Source organism: Falco peregrinus, chromosome 4 (assembly GCF_023634155.1).
Source record: "Falco peregrinus isolate bFalPer1 chromosome 4, bFalPer1.pri, whole genome shotgun sequence".
Taxonomy (NCBI): Eukaryota; Metazoa; Chordata; class Aves; order Falconiformes; family Falconidae; genus Falco; species Falco peregrinus.
In genome coordinates this window covers 56,102,969-56,122,344 of record NC_073724.1, presented here as the reverse complement: position 1 = coordinate 56,122,344, position 19,376 = coordinate 56,102,969, and the positions used below count along the sequence as shown (strand labels likewise).

The 19,376-nt window shown below is 38.4% G+C and overlaps 1 protein-coding gene across 4 annotated transcripts in view; it reads right to left on the bottom strand.

The window, feature by feature from the left end:
- The window catches only part of RGPD4 (RANBP2 like and GRIP domain containing 4), a 34,993-nt gene that overhangs the window by 8,203 nt on the left and 7,414 nt on the right, over nucleotides 1-19,376 (bottom strand). The window contains exons 7-23 of one of the 4 annotated variants that reach the window (XM_055801419.1): nucleotides 19,054-19,246; nucleotides 18,268-18,358; nucleotides 17,174-17,383; nucleotides 16,490-16,668; nucleotides 16,221-16,396; nucleotides 15,785-15,908; nucleotides 15,271-15,432; nucleotides 14,874-15,011; nucleotides 14,637-14,783; nucleotides 13,988-14,164; nucleotides 13,820-13,900; nucleotides 13,210-13,348; nucleotides 12,939-13,036; nucleotides 7,769-12,356; nucleotides 6,666-6,743; nucleotides 2,182-2,349; nucleotides 673-765 (exon numbers count right to left, since the gene is read on the bottom strand). In XM_055801419.1, the coding sequence (XP_055657394.1) occupies nucleotides 673-765; nucleotides 2,182-2,349; nucleotides 6,666-6,743; nucleotides 7,769-12,356; nucleotides 12,939-13,036; nucleotides 13,210-13,348; nucleotides 13,820-13,900; nucleotides 13,988-14,164; nucleotides 14,637-14,783; nucleotides 14,874-15,011; nucleotides 15,271-15,432; nucleotides 15,785-15,908; nucleotides 16,221-16,396; nucleotides 16,490-16,668; nucleotides 17,174-17,383; nucleotides 18,268-18,358; nucleotides 19,054-19,246 (6,842 nt within the window). The remainder of the gene's footprint in view (nucleotides 1-672; nucleotides 766-2,181; nucleotides 2,350-6,665; nucleotides 6,744-7,768; nucleotides 12,357-12,938; nucleotides 13,037-13,209; nucleotides 13,349-13,819; nucleotides 13,901-13,987; nucleotides 14,165-14,636; nucleotides 14,784-14,873; nucleotides 15,012-15,270; nucleotides 15,433-15,784; nucleotides 15,909-16,220; nucleotides 16,397-16,489; nucleotides 16,669-17,173; nucleotides 17,384-18,267; nucleotides 18,359-19,053; nucleotides 19,247-19,376) is intronic. The other 3 variants (XM_013299452.3, XM_027781027.2, XM_013299512.3) reach the window with 3 other exon arrangements.

The following is a 19,376-nucleotide window of genomic DNA, read 5'->3' as shown; positions in this document are numbered from 1 at the left end:
CTATCAGGGAATTTCCATGAAATGATTAAAACTTCAATCTTGCAGCTGCCACTGCAATAGCTTCTTTCCACATTTGTTCACATTTCAGATGGCTCAATACATACCTTCTTTTCTAGCACACATCCTCAACCCGCCCCCCCCCCCCAAACTTCACTTCTAGAAGTATCTATCCAAATCTTCAGTTATACAGCACTGAACTGAGGCACAAGCCAAAGCTGACAAACATAAGCAGCAAATTCACTCTTCTACAAAATATACCTGTATTTTTAGTATAAAGACCAATTTTTAATTGAACAATATTAACTCATAAGCTTATTTTAAACCTACTATCTGCACAAGTAGCAAGCATTCACAGATGTAAACAACTTATGTCTTGGACAGTATCAAGGCAAGCTGAATTCATCATATTCAAAAGGGGCTCAAGGTAGGAAGACACTTGAATGTTTTTGTTTAGAGGCCACCTGAAATGTACATTTCTCATTCAGGTACCACTTTACTGCTAACTAACAGTTCAACATACTACACTTAAAGATTTACTTTGAGATGCTCAGCATCATTGCTTCTAAAAACTCTCTCAGGAAACAAAATTAGTTGCAGTGCCCCACATCCTTCAGTTTTAAAGCTTGTATTTCAATATATAAGAAGTTTTAAGCACTGTGTTTTAAGACATACCTTTTACAGGATCTTGCAATTTCTTTTTCTTTTCTGAATCACTGGGATACAATTTCCCATTAAGTTTCTTAACAGCTGTTTCGTAGTCTTCATCTTAAATAGAGGAAATAAGGGATACTTGAGAACTTATGCTTAAGTACAGAGAAGTCTGCTAAGCCCTTCAGACTCATAAACATAGCAAGTATTAGTAATCTTTGCTTAGGTTTTAAAAGTTCCACAGATCAGCACGTAAGCTTTCACTTCCTATTTTGCATACATGTGTTTCAGTGTGCTATTGACACTTTTCTCAGCCTAGACTGTTGCAGATATACGGCACAGGTTTTGTTTTCAGAAAACACATTTCTTATTGAGTCATGTTGATTACGAGTACCACTAAACAGAACTGGGAAGAAGACTGAAGATCTTTTTTATATAAGCTAGCAAGCTCAGATGTTTGTGGGAGGGGGCTTGCCTTCTCACATTTTCTATTGAATGCAATGCTTCAGAACTTCAATTTAACAGCTCTGCTGCTGAATAAATGAGGAGTAATGTAGTTGCATCCAGTAAGATTTGATATAGAATATGTGCAGTTTTAGTGTCAGGAATTAGTTTTAGAGGAAAAATAAGCCATTAGTCTAGCATCTAGTGAACCTTAGAATGCTCCTTTTTTGATAAAGGCTGCCTTGTATTTGTCTCTAAAAATAGCTATAGAAGTAAACCTCTTGCTCAAATATCCGATTAACCAATTGCATCGGCAATGTGAGCGGCAACACCCATAAGACACCAATACAAATTCCCTCTAGTCATTCCTGGACCTCCGTTGTACTGTTCTGTCTCAAAGAAAGGAGTGTACATCCCTGGCCATAAGGAAGGTAACAGGATTATTTCCCATCAGTCCAAACAAAAATATTTGAGTGTCTAATGGTTCTGACAGTATCCAAAGAATCACAGAATATTTCAAGTTAGAAAGGACTCATAAGGATCAGAGTCCAGTGCTCTACTCCTTACAGGACTACATAAAAGTAAACTATATGATGTTGTCCAGATGCCCCTTGAACTGTGACAGATTTGGTGCCAGGATCACTTCCCTGAGAAGTCTGTTCCAGTGACTGTCCACACTCTCGGTGAAGGGCCTTTCCCTAATGTCCAATCTTAACTTCCCCTGATGCAGCTTCATTCTATTCCCTCATGTCCTGTCACTGGTCACCAGACAGAGATCATCAGCACCGCCTCCTCCTCCGCTGCCCCCCTTGAGGAAGTTGCAGACTGCAATGAGGACGCCCCTCAGCCTTCTCTTCTCCAAGCTGAACACACCAAGTGACCTCAGCCCCTCCTTCTAAGTCTGGCCTTCAAGGCGTTTCACCACGTTGGTCACCCTCCCCTGGACACACTCTTAATAGTCTGACGTCCTTATTACACCAAGGCACCCAAAATTGCACACAGTGCTTGAGATGGGGCTGCACAAGTATGGTGTGTTACACCCTTTCCCCACAAAAAGGCAACACAAAGATCAATTTTGGCACTCCTTACCGTCATCCTCGTCACTCACATATCCAGGCTTATTCTTGTAACAGAAGAATGTTGAAGGTAGCTTGAGAAAGCCAGCGAGAGCCTTCTGTTCAGGGGTAGGCATTAACTCGTAAACTATTATAACCTCATCAGATGGAAGATAGTCTTTTGACATCGTTGTCTTCTCTGCTTTTTTTACAGAAATTGAACAGACCATTAAAACTGAGTAATTTCAGAACAGGGAATAACATTAACACACTGCTATTATTACAGAACCAAGTTAATTCTAAGGCAGTTAGAAATACATTTGGAGCCTGCATTTTGTGCTGATCCACAAAAAACAATCAAAGTTAAAGGATGCTAGGACAGAACATCCTGTTAAAATTTAAGAAATTCTAAGCTGCATGTGCAACAACATCCTATTCCACTGCCTTTGGAATTCAAGTATCAGAACAGAAGCAACCCTGCATCTTTATATTGTTGTAACGATTATTTAACTCAGTCCTCATGTCAAACAAAGTACAGCTACAAAGAAGAGGGACAGAGGTGTTCTTCTAGAGGCAGAGTGACAAACTTCAGGCCTGAAAGAAGAAAAAGTAGTCTACAGCAACATGTCATATTCCATTGCTTAAAAGTGCTTTAAGTTCTAGACAATATTCAATATCAACTGAATAGAAATTACTTCAGATTACCTACAGGAAATTTGAACTTTTTGATAGCTAATCTCAATTTACCGTAACAGCTGTTGCTGAAACTTTTATTGTTACAAAATAATTTTTAGTTCCATCTTGTTGAAGAACAAAAAAAAATATTGCTTTCAGTCTATTTAACTAGCTTTTCCAACAAGGACAAATAACACTATCAATTTTATTATATAGCTTTTTCTCCTCTCTGTTTCAACATTAAGGTGTCCATTCCACTTGTATTGAAAAAACCCGTGCATAATCAAAGGTTAAAGCTGAAAGCACAGCCTAGAGCAAACTGCAGAAAAACATAGAGCTATAAGAACAAGCAGACAGCTTTGAAAACAAAGATTTGAGTTCATTACGAAGAATGGAAACAAAGAGGGAGAATATACCAGTTTAAGCATGTATTGTTCAGCGTGGTTTTTTTTTTATTTGGGTTTTAGTGTTGCTTCGAGAGGGGGAGTTTGGAGGTAAAAGTGTAAGAAACTGATTTGTTAACCATATATAAGAATTACCCCATAAGTGAATCAGTAGCAACCCAACAGCTGTTTCTAAAATCAATTTGATAGCTTTAGTAGGTCAACCTATTTGTTAATGTTTTCCAGGTCTGAGTTAAACTAGTCAGGAAAATTTGAAGGGTGCTCCCAAAACCTCACTGTTCTGTTCATTAGAAAATATTTGATAAGTTTGTGGCACAGTGCAGTCAGTGTGAACCTAAATCTTCAGCTAGCAACCAGACTATTACTCATTTCCTGAGGAACACCAGTTTTCCTGCTCGTGCAATTTGATATGCATGATTGCAAGAGGAGACAAGGGTGGAAGTGGAATATTTATAGAATGCCCCTAGATCCTCTGACACAACTGACACTAAAATAAATCCGCTTTTTAAAAGCATTCTTCCCACTAGTATCTTCCAGTAGATAAAGAACAATATAAATAAAAATAGACTACAAACAAAATCCAAAGTACTAGTTTAAATTTAAAGTGTTTTTTCCAAGTGTTCCCTCCCCAACCTTTGCCGCAGCTGACACTCCTTTTGATTACAATTTAATCACTTCAGGCATTTATACACCAGAGTGTAGCTCAAACTCATTACCAGCACATACACTCCTGTAAAGTAATGCTTTTCACTCACATTTTAGATCGCAATAGCTCTTCTGAGCCTGTATAAAGTAAATGTAGAATAAAGTTCTTGAATAGTAGATTTCTAAGTTCATATCAAGATGGCAGGCTACAGATGTTTTCATGTATTTTCTCAGAATTTAATGCAAAAAACTCACTAATTCCAGCTGATTAAAGAATTAGGAGTACAACTAGTACTGTGTTATGAAGATATGCAAGTATCCTGCATATTAGCACGTGTTTTATTCTCTCAGATCAGTTAAGCAAGTGTCTCAATTCGACTGTGTAAGTCTGCACCAAATTCACCACAGAGGTTTAAGTGTGGAGTATTTATTTAGTCTTGCAGCCATTAAAGGTTACAGCAAAAATCAGCTTTCCTTAGATTAGAGAATTTTCAAAAAAGATAAAATTCCTTCTAAAGTTAGTCAGGTAGATGGTAAAAAAGTGTGGGCTTCCTTTAATCTGAGCACTATAAAGCTAGCTAGAAGAACCCAGCAACAGATGTAACAGTCCATCTATTCAACAGACAGCATTCCAAAAGCGTTATCATGCAGGCTCTTTCAGTAGCCTTTGTGCAAAGTAGCAGTAAGAGAAACACATTAAGAAATTGCTTCAGATTAACCCATAAAGTTCTCCATGAAGATGATCTATGAAACACTGGCTTAAGATTCTAGTGTTCCAAACATCCAAAGTGACAGAAGGGTTCAACACAGATTAAGATTACAACATGTATTTGCCCTCAGAATATTAAGACTGAGCAAGATGTTCACTGGTTCAGTTCAGTCAGTTTCTACTCAGCCTCCTGACAAAAAGTTAACTTTTGTTACTCATTAACACTGCAAAACAGCTTAAATATATCTTCACAGGCAGCCATGAAAACAATGAGCATGCATAGGTACAACATTCTTAAAAGACTGTTTGGTTTGTAATTAATAGAACTTTGAACTCAAGGGAAAAACCCAAATGAAACATTATTAGTATATGGAACAACCAAAATAAAGAACAATACGATGCACAACAGTTCTTATCACTGCTGTATTGTATTTTTCTTTTTGTTTCAACTGACATTAAGACCAGGTAGCCTAAATATCTAGCTAGTTACAGTACCGGTCATTTTTTCTCCTCACACATACATCCAGAAGATATTGACTGATATAAGAGAAAACCACCAGAATTTAAATGATAATGCATGTAACTGATACAGTAACATGCCACTGACATAACTCTGATTCAAACTTGGAAAGAACTTACAAAAAGCTCATGACCTGACCTGAGAAAAACTTAAGTACTTTTGCATGGAGGTGCAGAACTACTATGAGGCTGAACGTCTTTTGAATGTTACTCCAGCACAACTCAGAAGCTGCTCCCCAAAAGACATTCCCCAGGAGGAAGCCTCAGATTATATTTGCATTGGGTATGCTTGAAAACCCAATTTAGAAAGGACTTCTCAGAGTCATATGCTATTAAGTCAAAGCTCAAAACAAAGCTACCAAAAAGCTACAGTGTAAATCATTAGCAACTGTAAATGAATCACTAAGTATATAATCATACCCTAACTGTCAGAAAAGTAGAAGTGAAGCACAGTTTGCCCTCACACCCTCCCAATATAAAACCAGGATCAGTGTGAGTTAGCAAAAGTTCTTGCATATATGCACTGGAGCAGAATGCTTTATCACTTCACATTATGAACATCAAATGATGAAAATAAAACTGAATCGTTAATAAACTGCATGCACAGGGATACCTAAAAACACAGAACAGCTGACTTTAGATCATATAAACAAAATAGGAGTTCAGTGTTTAAATAAGAACAGCTTCTCTAGAAATACAGTTTTGGGAAAATGGTGTCTGGAATGATATTTTGGCATTTTTAAACAATGTAAGACACTAGTATTAGACAACTGTCTTGCGCAGACCAGAAAAATTTGCTTTTTAAAGTTAAATTGCTGTTGAACTGTGTAAGTTGAGTATACAGTAAGCATACTTGCAAGAAGCACCATTAATAATATCTTACAATGACAGACAATCAAACTATAAACTGTAACAGTTTTGATTAGAGGTTCTGAACATAAATCGCAAAAGTTTTCTGACCAGCTAAGGTGGACTTCACATTACACATGGGAGATATACACAGGAGCAGTAGTAAGGAGTTGGCTTTCTCATTTCTGTGCGCTTCTTGTTTTTAAAAGTGTAGTAGTTAACATAATGATAATAGAGAAACTGAATTAATTATTTCCAAGGGAGGCTAAATACATTCAAGCCTTCTACTGGATAACCTGTCTTAAGATCCTCAAGTGTACTTCATTAAAGTGCAAGACATCAAGTCGCTAAGAGATGTAGTCTCTAAAAATAAAAGAGCTAAATTTCTTCAGAAAACGGGAATTTTAAAAATCCAGTGTGCATGTTGAGCAAAACTGTGACGGAGCAGTGCAAGGCAGATACCCTCAGAAAATAAGGCAAACAAGCCAAAAGCTTAAACAGGGTCACCCATTATGCTAGTTCATATTAAAATACTAAGGGCTACAGACATTCTCCAACAGGCCAAATACAGTAGTCAGACACAGAACTTTAAATACTCTTCCTCAGCATGCATGTTAATTACAAGGATTACTGAGCCAACTGCTCTGACACAGTTGGGTTACTGTCCATGCCTGCTAAAGTGTTTTTTATCAAACATTCAGTGCAGTATGTAAATACCTTTACTATCAGGTTGCAAGGAAGATGTGCTTGTCCAAAAGGCCATTGGATTAGATTTAAAAAGGCTAAAATTAAATCCTAAAAAAATAAATTATTTGGATGTAAGTGTTTACATAGAATTTTAAAAGGGTAAACGAGACTTATCTAGTTCTGGAAACATTCCATAGTTGTATTTCACAGTAGGAAATTTCACCTGTTAATCCTACACAGCTTATCCAACCCATGTGATTAGACTGCAGCTCTCATCTTCCGCCACATCGCTTACTATGCTTCAGTTAATAAACAGACAGTACATCTTCATAACTCCAAGATTAACATGGAAATTAAGAACTATAATCTGATTAAACAGTCTCACACTGATGGGAAGCAGCACACGAAGCCTTCAAAGAGAAGTACTCTACCATTAAAACGCTAGCAAATCCCATTCTTCTCAAAGACACTGCAGCACATTATAGTGGTCATGTTGCAGCAACAATTTCTGCAAGTGCATCTCTTTCAGTGAGTGTCAGAAACTGTGTAATTGAGGTATATAATCAGATGATCTCTTTTCAAGCTAAGGAAAGAGACTAACACCTGATGTTACTTAAGCTACACACCTGAAATTGCAGAGGCCAGTAATCAAGACTTTAAACATATGTACAGAGAGTAGTTTTAGAATACCCATCTGTTCAATCTGGTAATTCAAACTTTAGCCGAAGCATATGTTTGCTGCTCTCACACTTTACCACTCAGAGCAAAGGCCCAGGTACAGACACTACCAATTCAACTACCTATTTAAGTCTTCAAAGTGAATCCATCCCTCCTTCTTTAAGCAGTTAAGTCTGAGATTCAGGTACAGGACTTCAGAGTTACAGTTCTACCTGAAATTCCCCTTTCTCACTAATCAACAAAGCTCCATTCTGCATCACACACTTTCATTTAATTATGACTTAAAATTCACTCATTTAGTTAAAAGTCTCACAAACTTGTAAAGATGTGGGTACCTGCACTGGAACTGAAAGAAACTATGTATTATTAAGACAACAAAGAGTAACCAACAGCATAGAGATGACTGCTTACTAAGCTGTGTGGTTGAATAGATTACTAGTTCAATTGACACTCACCTTTTTCCACAATTCTAAATGAGAAGTTACAGGGTCCACCTTGTGTTGAAGTTGGCAAGTTGTTTACCTTGCTGCCTAAAGGCATCTGAGGAGCACTAAAGCTTTTTGGTGGTTCAGAGATCAGTTCTTTCTGTGCTGTGTTCCGAGACGGTGGAATATGGTCTTCACTCTTTCTGGGAGGATTAAAGCTGAAGCCAAACAGAGAACCAGTGGCTGAAGTATTTCCGAACGTGAATGTCTTTGTCTTTTCATTACTGAAAATGCTCTTGACAGATTCAGATCCAAATACAAACTTTGGAGGAGAAACCACTGTTTTTGTTGGCGTTTCAGAAGTGTTTGACACCTCTGCAACCTCTACAGCTAAATCAGAAGTATCATCACCATGGCTGAGGTCAGTTCTTTCTCTGGTAGTTTCTTCTAATACGGCTACAGCATTTTTACCACACGGAGATTCCTTCGGCGTGTTGTTACGAGAAGAGAGAGGCGTTATCAGTGTCTCTCTCTCTTGGGCATGCTTTGCTTCATCAAAAATTTGCTTAAATGAGTCTGCCACATCTTGCAGCTTGAATCGCACAGCTAGAAGTTCTACTTTCCTTTCCCCATCTGCAAAGTCACACGCAGTCCATACCCATGCTCTATCAGATCCTTTCATTTGTTGCATATTCATATCTGGTGTTATTCTGTGATTGGCACAGAGTTTTAGTACCTGGTCCCTTCTCATTACTATGCGCACTTGTTTGTTGTCATAGTTCTGCAATATCTTGATATCCCCAATACCTCTCTCTTTCCACTGATTAGCATCTTTATCATATCTGTAGAGTTTAGCTCTGTGACTGAAGACAACTTGCTCATTTTCCTCACCACTGGTCACTTCCACGAGATCAGGCAGAGGTACCACAGGTTCAAAGTACTGCCCATCTCTCTCCTCTTCTTGAGTCACATCAGAATCTTCATCTGTGCCTACTGATGTTCTACTCTGGTTCTGTTTGGCAGGAGATTTGGATGGGCTCAAGGCAGATTTAAAGCTGAAACTAAAACCTGTTGTAGACTCTCCGAATCTAAAAAGGTTTTTCCTTACAGGGCTACTTGCAAGAGGAGATGCATATACAGAACTACTTACACTATCATCCAACGCTTCTTCACGCAAGTCATAGTTATCCCATTCCAGAGTAGGCCCAGTACTTTCAGCATGTGGCTTTATAACCACATCAGAAGTACTGCTGGCACAACCAGAGGTTACGTGTTCCTCTTCTGACAGTTTGGTTTTGTCATCTGTCAGAAATGTTTTGAGATCTTTTAAATCACACTTCATTTCTTCTGCTTTCTGTATAAGTTGAGCTGTCCTACCTGTATCAACAAGTTTATGAGGTGTCTGCAGTGGTATATCTAGTAGTAGTCTCTGACATTCTTCAAACTTCTGTTTGAACTCCTCAGCCTGCTCTGGTGTCTTGAATTTTGCTGCCAGATGTTCCAACTTTGCATCACCATCAGAGAAGTCATTGGCCATCCACATCCATGCCTTGTCTGAGCCAGACAGCTGTTTCAAGTTCATTGTTGTTGTTATCCAGTGGTTTGCACAGACCTTCAGTACCTGCTCACGCCGCATTAATATTCTTACTTTGCCGTTAACTTCATTTTTAAGAATCTTCAAGTTGCCCACCCCACGTTCTTTCCACTGACTTGTTTCTGGATCGAACCTGAACAACTTTACTCTTTGGGAGTATAGCACTTTCTCATCTTCCTCTCCTGTAAATGGTTCTACTTTTTCAGGCATTTGAACTATAGGTTCAAAATGGATATCATCACTGTCCTCTGTCTTATATACATCATCATCCTTCTCACCAAGGTCAGCAGATGTGTTTGCTTTGTGATCTGTTTTAGAATCCTGTGAAGAGAACAGCTTTTCACCTGCACCTGAAAAGCCTTTGAAGTTAGGATCTTTCTTACCAAATTGAAAGCCTTCCCCAGGAGTACTTTTTGCAAGCTCAGCAAAAGTAAAAGTGCTGCTGTTTTGCCCAAAAACAAAGTCACCTTTCTCCTTGTTAGCTGTTTCTTGAAATTGGAATGTAATTCTGCTATCTGAAGGAGGTTCCTTTTTGTCTTTTTCATCAACACTTTTTGAGAAGCCAGTCGTACATTCTTTGGATGGTTCATCTTTCTTGGTGGTATTTTTACTAGACTCCTGTATTCCAAATTTAAATCCGCTTGCAAGCACTGGAAAGCTAAATCCTTCCTTTGCAGACTTAGCTTCAGTATCAGAAGGAATGCGAAATGTAAATGATGGCATCTTGCCTGGCTCATGACCAAACTTAAAGCCCTTTTCTGAGAAATTACACTTAAAGCCTGTTCCCAACTGTCCTGCAGCAGGTTCAGATAATTTACTTTTGAAGCCAAAAGTAGGAGCGGATGCAGCATCACTCACAGGCTTACCAGCTGGATTTGGTGTTTGGAGAGCTATGCAGGCTGGCGAAGAACCTTCATTCCCCATCAGACAAGTATTACAATCCCACTGCCCTTCCTTTTTAGCAAAAAGCCCTTCAAATCCATTTTTCTGTGGCTTACTTGCATCACCAATGGAGCCAAACCTGGGAGCAGGGGATGCCTGAACAGTAGATGTAGGCACATTTGGTTGACTTTGAGAGTTAGGATTCTGACAAGAACGACAGTTGACATCCTTTGCTTCATTCTGGACTAGGCATACAGAGCAGTCCCACTGACCTTCTTTTTTAGAAAAAGCAGTTCCCAAGTCATTTTGAATAGCCTTTGCAGCAATTGCTTGGCCAAATTTAGAGGAACTTTGTTGACCAGATACCGCTGTACTAGTTTTGTTTGGATTCTGGCAAGCACTACACTTGGAGGCAGTGGGTTCATTTCTCACTGAACAGACGCTGCAGTCCCATTGACCTTCCTTTTTAGCAAAAGCAGATCCAAATTTGTCCTGCACAGTGTTACCACTGGCTTTGAAACTCGCAGCAGAGTCAGGTAATGGGGTGCCATGTGTTTCCCACTTATCTGAATTTGGACTTTGACATGATACACAATTCTTTGCAGTAGCTTCATTTGGAACTAAACATACTTTACACTCCCATTGATCTTTCTTCAAGAGATGTTGTGCAAAACCACCAGAAGAATAGGTTTGTGGGGCTTCCTTTCCAAATGAAAAAGTAGTAGGGCCAGATGCAGTTGATGTAGCTGTAAGGTTGCCTTTGCCATCAGATTCACTGCTCACCCCATCTTTCGGGAACTGAAAGCCAAAGCTCAGGGTCCCAGAAACAGATTTGCTAGGCTCCTTGATGTCCTGATTTGTTGTTTCTCTTGCAGTCCCACTGTTCTGAGTCACAGATGTGTCAACATTTGATCCCAAGGTTTTTAAAATACTCTGTGACTCCTCAAACTTATTTTTGAAAAGCATTGCTTCCTCAGGTGTCTTAAATCTAATTGCAAGCTGTTCTGGTTTTGGCAACTCATCTGCATAATCTAAAGCATGCCACACAAATGACTTATCTGATCCAGCATTTGGAGTTAATTTCATATCTGTATTTATGTAGTGATTTGCACAAATCTTCAGCACTTGGTCCCGTCTCATTAAGAGACGAAATTTCCCAGATACTTTATGTTTCAGTATTTTTACATTTCCAATACCCCTTTCCTTCCATTCTTTAGATTCTGCATCAAAACGGAAAAGCTTAGCTCTGTTGCAGAAGAACTCCTCTTCATCTTCCTCACCTGTCTTTACTTCAATCTTGTCAGGGAGTGGCACCACAGGATCAAAATGAGGACCATCATCATCCTCATCTCCACCATGGGTGCTTCCTCCCTCTGTTTCATGACTTCTATTGGCCAAATCCGAATTTGAAGTCACAAATACAAGCTTGCTTGGTTCTTGGACACTAAACATATCACTCTTCTCAAAAGCCAGGTTTTTGTGTGCATTTTGTCCCATGCCTTCTTTAAAAGAGATGCCTGAAATATGTTTATTGCCAAAACTGAAGATATTTCTTTGACTGCCTGTGTGATCGTTAATTGGTTTTTGTTCAATGTATCTATCATCCTGTAAAGATTTATTATCAGATGTCAGAAGACCCAAGAGGCTTTCGCTACTATTAAAACCTGCATTAGGAGGCTGCATTGCAACTTGAAGAGAAGAAAAGGTGAAGTCTCCATCATTAGACTTGAAGTTAGTATTGAATTTAAAAGTTGTTGACTGGCTTGACTGTGCTGGTGTTGGCAGGGATGTTTTTGATCCTTCTGCTGTTCCTGGCTGGCTGAATTTAGATTTTGAAAATTCTATCACCTTTGATTCTGCAGGCTTTAAAGTTGGTGGAGCAACTGAAGGCTTTGTGAAATAGCCTGGTTCAGGTAATGGTGGATTTGTGCTTGCCTGTGGAACGCTGTAGTTGTAATAATCATCACCCCCACGCGGAGAAATGAGTCCAGTAGCAGGAGAATCAAAACGCAGAGGTGTGCCATATATTTCTTGGGAAAACATACAAGCAGAAGTGTTTTGCAGAGGTGGTGTATGCATTGGTTGTTGATAAGCATATATATGTTGCTGAGGTGCAAGTCTGTTCACGCCATAAACAGGAGCCTAAAGAAAAAGCAGAGAACGATTTCTTTGCTTATTATGACATATCATAAGATGTGGAAGACAAAGTCTTACTGCGCTGAAGCCCACATAACATATAATCTTAAAAGCAGGTCATGCTTCCATACCAGTTTAAATCCAAACTAATTTTAACGTAGTTTGAACAGATTAGTTTAAATCTGGAAGGGCATCTGAAAACAAGCATTGAAAAAGGGCCACAAGATGAGTGGGTTTGTTCTTTTATGAAAAAAAGCTTGAAAACCACATTCTCTTTTGCCGTACTAATTTGCTGGGGGGGGAGGGAAACAATTAAGCACTACCCATCCTTGCTCTGTAGGGACATGTACTAATGTATTGCAGACATTTTGCTGGCTTTTCCTCCCAAACTCTACATCCCAAAAATCAGGCAGAAAGATCAATTACTATCACATTATAAATTATAATCACATTAGTTTATCCCTAACAGTCCAAGTTTACCAAATATTCTAAACAGAACTGCAACTACATGCAACTGCATACAGAATCAAAAGCAGTCATTTTCAGTAAGTCATTGGAAGTAACTTAAGTAGACAGATTTGTTCTCACCTTTGTTGGCGTTACATTGGTTGCAGTAGTTCTGAGAAGATACTGAGAGTTATAGGCAGGCGACTGGCTGTAGTAAACAGACGGGCCAGTGGTAGCAACTAAAAAGGAACAGCAGGGAAAATTTATACTTGATTTTTGTTGTTGTTTTATTGAATGGACTCTCCCAGGCAATCAGTTTTTAGTTGTGAATCATTACAACATCTCTGCATTGTTTTCAGAAGTCTTACTTGGTTTAGCTAAGCATTTAGATAAAAATTCAGCAGCAACTTACCTGTTAATGGAGCTTCATGAAGATTCTGTGCTCTCTGATATCCCTCTGACATTGTATCTGTTCCGTAACTTTCAGCAGGCCACCGATGAGATGACACATTTAAGTTGGAATTATTAAGTTTCATTTCTTGCATTTCATTCTGTGAAGACAGTGTACACTGAGAGCATAGAGTATATTTTACATAGGTATTTGTAGAAGAACACATAAGGAATGATTCAAGCTTAGGAAAACAAATTTAAAAAATTAAGAGGTACTTGCCAGATCATGCAAGATCTGCCCATGCAGTACAAGGTACTAAGATTGCGTTCTAAATCCAGAAGTAAAAACAGAGCCAAGGGATGAGAACCAAGATGATGAAAGTGGAACTCTTTCTGCACACAGTCCTTAAGACAGGTTGCCTCTGCATCCCTGCCCAAGTCCCAAATAAGAGTTTTTAAACAAAAACATTTACTCTTGCACTCAGTTTAGGAAGGCGTTTACAGAAGTTAATTCCACTGATTTCAGTAATAGTCTAGGAACTGTAAGTCAGCCCATGCTATTATCCCTAAATTCTCACCAGAAGTAAAAGGCCAACTGTTCTTCACTGAATACGATGAACAGAATTGTTTACCTTTAAAGCTTCCACTTGCTGACAGATCATTTGAAGTATAGACCTGTGATCTTCTGCCCACTGAGGAGTTTTAGGAGAAAACTAGGGGAGGGAAAAAAAAGTTAACTGAATCTTTTGAGTTTTTCTTTAAATATAATAATTCCCTGAAATAACAGCTGGCTAATATACCTTGTAGTTCTTAGATGGTGAAAGAGAGAACTTAGTTGGTGATGGAGCGGAATGTTTCATCTCTGAATCTACAGACACACCATTTCTGAAGGCAGGACTTCCATCTTCACCATTCTCACCAAGTTCCTGGATCACTGTATCTAGCATTTCCCTTACAGTTTCAATAGACACTGGCAGCTAGGAAGTTATTTGAAACATTAGTCATGATTGCAGTTCTCCCTCAGAGCAAGACTGACTACATTCAGAATTCTGGCTGAACAATTCACAAGGCTATCATTACACAAATGCTGTTTTTTCAGCAAAGCTCTAAATCTGTTAAGATTAGTGTAAGGAAACAATTCATACAAACATGAATTCCATTTTTTCAAACTACTGACCTCTATAAAAAGCTAGTGGCAAAAGCTATTTGCTTACATTAAAGCTTTCATGCAGAGTAGCCTGAATACTGCATGATCTGGTAGGTTACAGAAGTTACCCAGTTTATCAATCGACCAGTATTAAGCAGGTTATTTATCTTGAGCAAAAAATAAGTTTAACTTGCCTTAATGCAAAGACTGGCCTAAAAAAGCTAACATATGTGCAGTTTTGAAAGAGTAACCAAAACCACTGCATCTCTTTAAAACCAGTTTTTAAAGCAAGACTGAATTACTTTCTCAGTTACTGAGGTGTCTGAGGAGCCTTCCTCAATGATCTTCATTAGATAATGCTTGCTTTTAAGAAGATAGGTTTTGTGTTCTTCTTGCTCTTCTGGCAGCATGGCATCATTTTCAATCTCTTCTGCCTTTCTTTGGAAGATCTAAAGAACAGGATACAGATTAGTTAGGATCTATCAGAAGACAACTGAATAAAGCAAAGCATTTCAGGGTAATCAAACTCATGAACTTACCACAGCAAGATTCCAGTATGAAACCACATTCTTAATAGCTTCAAATGCTAATAAAGCATCATCAGTTTTGCCATCAACTGCATCCAACATTGCAAATGCTATATGTGCCTCTTCTTCATATGCTGCAACCTGAAAGGCCTACAAAGAAAGCGAAAGACAACTCATACCTAACAACAGAATGACAATGGTCCTCGTTTTTTTTTTCCTACGTACACAAAGAAAATACGTTTTAAACAAAGTTGGTACTCAGGGTGGTTCAGTGCCTCCCAATCATATAGATAGTGTTAAAGTTTTGTAGTAACAACAGAGTTGTACAACACAGAGAAGAATCCCACAGCTATGTAAGTTTTTGACATAGACCTCCTCTTATTTCGGCCTTGGCTTAATTGATCTGTACCTGAATGTCTACACTATGGAAGTGTTTGAAGAGAGGATCAATAGGTTCAGGAATACTCCTCTTCTTTTTGATAGTTTCCAGCACAGGCAAAACTTTCTTCCAGTAGTAAACACTTCGTCCAATGTATTCCTTCTGGTCATAGAAAGAGTTAAGGCTAATGCCCTGGTGAAGAAGAGGGCATACAAGCACATGTTATTTCAACAAATTCAAGTCAAAATGCTAATCGTCTTGAAAAATTTCAAGAGTGCTTCTCCAACACCTGACACGACAAATCCCCCAAGGTTTATCTCAAGAACTAAGTAACACTAAGCTAGAAAATAATGCTTCAGTTCAAGACAGAGTACTTTACAGAGTGACTAGAGCAACTAATTTACCTGACAAAATAAAAAGCAGTTCTCAATAATACATTCTCATCTGATTGCCACATATCCACCCCCACCCCTGTCTGTTTATAGCTGGAAGATAAGATAAAAATACCTGTGCTTCTACATACATAAGAATAAAACGAGCTTACTGTTTTTTGCAGGCTTTTTGCCCAGTGTATAATTAAGGCAGGTTGAAGGCCATGCTTCTCCAGTGTTCGCAGAGTACTTATTCCATGCTGTACAATAAGTCTCAGTTTTGCTGCTGTTCCCGGTCTGAGTATCAAAAGAAACATTCCTCAATTAGTATTCTCTATTTTTCATCTGTTCACATGCCATTTTCTTGATAAATACAGCCCACAGTTTTAGTCCTAACTTGCCTCTAGTTTAGAAATACATTGTTAGAAATGAAAATTCTACTTTTAGAATTCTAATTTTAGAAGTCCCTACTACAACAAAGCTTCAATGTCCAAAACATGTCAAAACATAAATTTCATTATACAAGAATCTATTGGGACCAGTTCAAACTGCTGTAGCAGAAGCTGCCTAGCTGTTTGGTCAAACATTTCCAAACTGAAAAAGCCTTACATTGCTTTTCTCTGAATAAGAGTACGAACAGCATCCCACCAGGATCTTTGCTTTTCGGTATAGAGCTGTTTGCACACTGGCAATGGTAAAAATTGAGGCTGATGTGCACCAGAGTGAGAATTGAACTTCTCTTGCAATTGTAAGTTGCTAGTGAATACCACACCAAGTAGGAATACCTGTTTTTGTAAAAATAAATAAATAAAAGGTATTAAATATATAAAAAAACTTCAATTGTGTAGTATGTTTAAGAACTTGCAAAGTTTACTTACTTCAAGGTCCAACAGGCAAATGGATTCGGGAGCATCTGTCTCAAGTCTTGATGTTTCTTGGGGCAAGTGAAAAAGCTGTTTTAACCATTTGCGCATTGGTGGTAAGACTGACATAGAGTTCCACTGCAAGCCAAGCCACACAAGGTGCTGAAGACTGCCATTGTGCATTCGAACAGCACCTATGCAAAAACAAAGTTGGGTGCAGATGTCACCTTCCAACATGACTGCAAGACTTGTATCCGATCAAAGCTGGGTTTCACATTTCGTTCTGTCAGAGCAGCCAAAGACACTGTGCAGAGCAATGAGCATCAAGATTCCATTCACTTATGAAAGATTTCAAACTTCAAATTAGCCAAATATATTAAGTGGCCAGCTCATCTTGAGTGTTCAAGCCATCAACCTCTTAAGCCTCTGAGGGGGCAACTCACATTTCCTTTCACTTCTATCCTCACCATATTCAGTCCAAGAGGCAACTATTTTTATCAAATCCATTTACTACTTTAAAATCTTTAAGGAATTATTCAAGAAGCACTTTACTTTGCAATAAGTCTAAGTCTTGCCCAGGACATTAGGGCAACTTTGCACAGCTATTCCAGGTATTTGTCTCTTGTTGCAATATGAAGTATTCATAAAAGTTTCTGGAACAGAGAATTATGTTGTGTTTTAGAAAGTAAGCTCTCTTACCAATATCGTATTTATTAAGTTCCGTTTGCACTGGTGCTTGTACACTGACATTTCCAATATCATCTGTGCCGATAAAAGATCTCTCTCTAGAAGCTCCACTCTCAAACAGGCTATCAAACAACGTAAATGAACCACTCTTGTTTGCAAATGATTCCACAATCTCTTTAAAAAAGTCCTGCTTGCCATGGCTTAAGTTCAGGAGCATATGACCTAGAAAACAAAAACATTACTTCACGTAAGGCAGTGAACATTAGTATTTGATACACTGGATTTTCTTGCTACTGAAGTCTGGGTGGAAATCAGGATTTCCCTTTATGAAACGTAGATTGTTATGTTCTCCCTGTAATTAGGTCAGTGTTTCAGCACATAAGCTTTCCAAGCTTTTAGTGACAACAATCCCAAGGCATTTGTAAATCCAGTTCTTCAGGAAAAGAAAGCCATCTTACTATTATTATTCTAGGGGCATTCCAACTGTCCTTATAATAAGTAGCTGTTCATACCAACAGAAGTCTTACCAAAATCTGTTCCGAAACAATTGAACCTGATGATGACAACAAAGGAACACACCAGACAAGGCCCTGCAAGAATTTGTAGACTGAAAAACTGTCTATAGCATAGCAAAAAGAGCAAAGCTGATGAACAAGTAAGACGATGGAAGAGACAGGGAAACAGTAATACTTCCTTTTCCTCTTGGGGCTAACAATACTTGCAAAATAGTATCAGCAGACAGAAGACATTTCCAGTAGATTAAAAGACCATAAAAGTTAATCCTATCTTAGTGTGCTGGAGAACCAAAAACTAGGAAAACACACCCCCACGCTTGAAAAAACAAACAACCCAACAACAAAAAAAACAAAACAAAAAAAAAAAAGAACATGCTCTACTAGCATGCTAAAGATGAGTAAAAACCCTTCAGGTGCTAGGATCAAACTACTGTTTTATTTCTACATATGTAGTTGGAATCTGGAAGGTTTTGTTGCATACTGAAGTGTTAACGTTACATTTCAAAATAATGAATGTGTTCACAGACAACTTAGCCTTTAAAGTAACTATCCATAACACTAAAAATGGAACTAGGTAGCTATTTTTATTACCAGACTGGCTTTTTCGATCACAGGCCAACATTTCTAGCACATCTTGTCCAGTTTGATCCCCCTTTATTAGTTTTGACTTTGGTTTAGGAACCTGTAAGGAAGGAGAAAATTGTTACAGCTTTTTCACAATAAAAGCAGATTTTTTAAACTAGTTTTAAGAATTAGGAAAAGCTTTTTAGCATTAGGAAAACTAAAGAAAAAAATACATAATGCATTCTGAAGGTACTATATGTCACATATCTGGGGACTGGTGAGGGAGCAGGGAACCCACTCAAAACTCTGAGGTGGGCAGTTATAGCTATTTTAAGTAACATTAGGTGCACAGAATAGCAAGTAACATCTGGAAGGTAAGCGGTGGCATAAACAGCACAACCAATTTTACTTCACAAGGCAAAGAATTAAACCTGATTTCTTAGCTTTGCTGTGTACACAACAAATATATGGGAACTATTCAGTTCATCCCCTTTTCCCCCTACAGCAATAAGCCTAATTCCTAACATGTGTTCAGTGGTATTAAAACGGAATATAGTGTAGAAAATAAAGTCACTAACATTTAAGAGTCAGGTTACTCTGACAAGTGAAACATGCAAAGACACTTTTACCCTACACATGTCATTTGAAACCTTTTAAAGAACTGTGGAAGAGTAGGGTTTTGGCACATGAGGAGGGAGTCTCTCCTTAGGCACACAAACACTAGTTCATCTCAGCAATACAGGAGTTCAACACACGTACAGCAAGAACATTTCAAGAGCTGCATCAACTAAAGGCATAAATTGAAAATCTTACCTGGAAACTTATAAGATAACACAATGCTGCTAGTTCACACACAACTTTCCACTGTGCCTCATTGTGTTGGGCCATTTTCAGTAGCAAAGTTCCAGCATGCATGTATAGCTGTCCTTTCATTTCCACATAGGTACGAGACAACTCATCAGCCAAATTCACATATGGTTTCACTGACTGAAGCGCACGATCAAAACTAAAATGCAGAGAAGACTCATTCTAAACAAAGTCCTGGTAAAAGCTATAGCAGACGTTTTCAACTGATGTTCCTTAACTATGAATCAAGTAATTCCTTAAGTCATTCCTTAAGTCAATGGTTAGTACTG